The sequence below is a fragment of the Octopus bimaculoides genome, chromosome 9, assembly GCF_001194135.2.
Source record: "Octopus bimaculoides isolate UCB-OBI-ISO-001 chromosome 9, ASM119413v2, whole genome shotgun sequence".
Taxonomy (NCBI): Eukaryota; Metazoa; Mollusca; class Cephalopoda; order Octopoda; family Octopodidae; genus Octopus; species Octopus bimaculoides.
Genome location: NC_068989.1, coordinates 46,104,166 through 46,108,984, shown reverse-complemented (window position 1 = coordinate 46,108,984; position 4,819 = coordinate 46,104,166). Strand labels below are relative to the sequence as shown.

The following is a 4,819-nucleotide window of genomic DNA, read 5'->3' as shown; positions in this document are numbered from 1 at the left end:
CCCATCGACATTCTGCAAACTGTTTAGTTGAAGGTGTTCCAAGTGCTGTTACAACACTCATTTTACTAATAAACATTCCTAACCTAACAATCTCGCTGATTGTAGACCTAAGTCCAGAGAATCCAATGTATACTTCCTTAATTTTTTTTTATTATTTAGGAAGATAGAATGTAATCCGACACCGTTTGTTATGTGAAGTAATTATTTCACATCCTTTATTTTGGCATTTAAATAATATTGCTATTACTTCTAGTGTAAGTAAGAACCAACTTTTTTATGCGTGCATATGTATTCTCTAATGGATAAGATGGGACACAAAAGTAATTTCTAATTTTCTTTGTTTGAAAGCTTCACTTCCTCTATAGCCACATTATGTGTTCTGTACTTCATTGCAAGCCATTTTGGAAGTTTGTGATGGGAAATCTAATCTTGTGTAGCAATCGAAAATTCTTCAGTTTCTACTTTGAGTCCTGCATTTCTCAGTTAATTCTACGATATTTGTTTGACTATTTCTACATAGTTTTATTCATGTTGGAGTTTTTCCTCACCATAGCTTTATGCTGTGGCTCCATTTTGAGTTTAGAGTTTGGCTCTTTAAAAATCTTATGGTCGTTTTCCATTTTCTCTAATAAATATTTATTTCAGCTTCTGTTGTGCATAAGTTTCCATGAAAAGAATTTTGTATGTGTGCGTGCGAGTGGGTGGGTGGATTTCATTTGTGTTCTGTAGCTATTTGTATTGGTATCCCGTTGCTTTTTTGAGATATTTGATTTAATTTAATTTAATTTATTATTATTATTATTATTATTATTTTCTCAATGCAGACCTTTATTTCACTGTGTCGCAAAGCTCATCTCCGTGTACATCAGGTGTGTATTGTGTGTAACACTCTCTATCTCCTATCACTTCCTATTATCACCCACAATGTTTCAGTGTTATATATATATATATATATATATATATATATATATATATATATATACGTGCATGTGCATGATATTCATATAATTTATGTGATTGTCTACTTCAATTTTTTATATACCCTTGTGTGCATGCCTTATTTCAACACGCACAAACATGCAAACGAACACATACATGCATACAGATTATTATTATTATTATTATTATTATTATTATTATTATTATTATTATTATTATTATTATTATTATCATTATTATTATTATCGTTTATTATATGCAAACTGCATGAATACCTTTCAATTTCTGGTAAATTTGTTTGCTAAACAGTTTGCAGACATATGCGTACAAGACTCATTTCATGTAGTAATTAACACATAAAAAATAACGAAGAGAAAATAATCATTAGCAGAAAATGACAAAACACTGCATAGGTAAATATTTATGGTTTACATGTATTTCTTTATATTTCTTAATTATTGTATTAAACTATTGTACCAAGGTCGTGTATCTACTGGTAATGATTACGTAAATATCTATCTATCTATCTATCTATCTATCTATCTATCTATCTATCTATCTATCTATCTATCTATCTATCTGTCTATCAATCTATCTATTTATCTATCTATCTATCTAGCGATACTAGTGTTTCCGTGTCGTAAAATATTTATCAATTATATCAAATGGCGTAACCGTTCTAACGACTGGTGAAAACATTGACTAATTCCTTAGCTAAGGATCTCACATTTTCTATATGTATAGTAAAATGTTACACTTTGATCTTAACCAAAAGCCCAAGATCGATAATTCATAAAAGAGATAGTACATATCACCCTCTGAAAATGATGGCACGCTATGTATATGTATATAAAATCATAGACACCTGCGCTATGAAAAGTGACAGCTATGTCTCATAAAATTTTTACTTGGTCACTGGGTGGTTTAATCTTAGATATTTATAAATATATATCCATATTATATACAAAGCTTTGAAAGATTCACATGTAGTTATCATTATTTCAAAAGTTATTTTATCACGGTATTCTTAATAAAACTGTAGCATATCCAAAGATTTCAAAGTTTTACATCTTTATTTATGAACATACTGTTCCAGTTTTCTCGTTATTTTGCCGTAATATAATCTTTAAAACTCACACCAACTCACTCTCATTTTAATTCTCCCACTACCACTCACTATTTCCTTGTTTCTCAGTAAGTGAGTGTGGCTTGGTGCTTATGTAATCATGAGTAGACACGGCACACTTTTTACTCTCCCACCAAGCAGAATAACAAAGATTTGACAGCTGGAAGTAAAAAGGACGATACCACCATTGGGCTGGTATTTAATTTCAGTTGAGTAAACTGGAGCAACGGGAAATGAAAAGCCTTATTCAAGGATACCCGAGCCATTCGGTCTCGAAATCGAAAAGATAACCTAATGTGCGCTAGCTCCAAATTATTGAAGTAAAGAATTTTGGAAATTTTGGCCATCTGGGTAGATACAGTATGGCCGAATGGTCAAATATTTCACCTCAAAATCAAGAGATTCTTGATTCAATTCCACTGCGTGGCATCATGGGCAATTGTGTTAGTCTACATCCACGAGTCACACAGTATCATAGTAATTCTGCATGTGAATTATTTGAAGAGGTACAGTTGGGTATGGAATTCTCAGATACATACATTTTAATTTAGGAGCACATTATTCAGTTGATCAAACAATTTGCATCGGGAACGACGTAAATGAAGCCTACCATTATTGTTCTCTGGTGTGTCAACCATCTCGTTCGTATTGTCCTTTCTGTAATCTGTAATAAGGATTAACTAATCCTTATTTCCATCCTAGTTATATAGTTACGAATATTAGAGGCTAATTTGCAGTCTGCGGCGATATTCTATGAATGATTTAGAAACGTTATGATATTTTAGCATAGGCACAAGAGTGGCTGTGTGGTAAGTAGCTTTCTTACCAACCACATGGTTCCGGGTTCAGTCCCACTGCGTGGCACCTTGGGCAAGTGTCTTCTACTATAGCCTCGGGCCGACCAAAGCCTTGTGAGTGGATTAGGTACACGGACACTGAAAGAAGCCTGTCGTGTATATGTATGTATATATATATATATATCTGTGTGTGTGTTTGTGTGTGTGTGCTTGTCCCCCCAGCATCGCTTGACAACCGATGCTGGTTTGTTTACGTCCCCGTAACTTAGTGGTTTGGCAAAAAGAGACCGATAGAATAAGTACTACGCTTACAAAGAATAAGTCCTGGGGTCGATTTGCTCGACTAAAGCTGGTGCTCCAGCATGGCCGCAGTCAATTGACTGAAACAAATAAAAGAGTATGCTATTGCTTCAAGACATGTAGTGTCTTGAGACAATGCTGTAATAGAAAGCAAGAGTAAAAGAGCGGAACGAACATATAGAATCTGACACACATAAGGATCGAATTATATACGTAGATGGATCAATTAATAGACAGATAGATTGATGGACAGATAGATAGATAAATAGATGGACAGATACACAGATAGACAGTTTGTTAGCTAGAGGGACAGTGGGACAGGCAGAAAAATAGATAGGCAGATAGACATACGGATATATATATTCTTTTATTCTTTTACTTTTTCAGTCATTTGGCTGCGCCCATTTTTATCGGTTATTTTTGCCGAACCGCTAAGTCACAGGGACATAAACACACCAACATCGGTTGTTGGGCGCTGGAAAAACAGACACAAAGACACACACACACACACACACACACACACACACACACACGACGGACTTCTTTCAGTTTCCGTCTACCAAATCCCCTTACAAGGCTTTCGTCGGTCCGAAGCTATAGTAAAAGACATTTGCCAAAGGTGGGTGCCACGCAGTGGGACTGAATCCGATATAGATAGATAGATAGATAGATAGATAGATAGATAGATAGATAGATAGATACTTTACACTATAAATGTTGTGAAAGTAATTTGGAATTTCGGTCATAGGTACAGCAAAAATTCTTTTGCAGGGGAATAGATTATGAGCGAATATATTGCATCAATGCCCAAGGTTGAACTTGGTCTAAACAATAACAACAGAGATAGCAGCCCAATGCAGCTCTGCTAAATCATTACTAACCTTAGGTTGAGTAGTTGTAGCAATTGTTGTTGGCGCTCCGTCGCTTACGACGTCGAAGGTTCCAGTTGATCCGATCAACGGAACAGCCTGCTCGTGAAATTAACGTGCAAGTGGCTGAGCACTCCACAGACACGTGTACCCTTAACGTAGTTCTCGGGGATATTCAGCGTCACACAGTGTGACAAGGCTGACCCTTTGAATTACAGGCTCAACAGAAACAGAAAGTAATAGTGAGAGAAAGTTGTGGTGGAAGAGTACAGCAGGATTCGCCACCATCCCCTGCCGGAGCCTCGTGGAGCTTTAGGTGTTTTCGCTCAACAAACACTCACAACGCCCGGTCTGGGAATCGAAACCGCAATCCTATGACCGCGAGTCCGCTGCCCTAACTACTGGGCCATTGCTCCCCCACTGGGTTGAGTAGTAACAGCAACAATAGGTCTGCTGGATCAGAGTTGATCTTCTGTTTAACAATAATAACAACAAGGTTAGCAGCAACAAACAACTCTAGCTTTCCTCAATCAGAAGGTACTAGATCGGTTAAACAATAACAGCAGGGCTTCGGCTAAACACCACCTCCACTACCGCCACCAATACTTCTGTAACCACTTCCACCAACAACAACATCACTACCACTACCACCGCAACATCACCACCACTGCGACCACCACCACCATTGTTACTACCACCACCACCACGAACACCTCTGTAACCAACTCCACCAACAACAACATCACCACCACTACCACCGCAACATCACCACCACTGCGACCACCACA

General features: G+C 37.0%; 1 protein-coding gene across 1 annotated transcript in view; it reads left to right on the top strand.

Moving 5' to 3' along the window:
• The first annotated feature begins 307 nt into the window (after positions 1-307).
• LOC106877298 (homeobox protein unc-4 homolog) overlaps positions 308-4,819 on the top strand; it is a 118,161-nt gene continuing 113,649 nt past the window's right edge. The window contains exons 1-2 of the mRNA XM_052970913.1: positions 308-320; positions 825-869. Coding sequence (XP_052826873.1) covers positions 308-320; positions 825-869 — 58 coding nt within the window. The remainder of the gene's footprint in view (positions 321-824; positions 870-4,819) is intronic.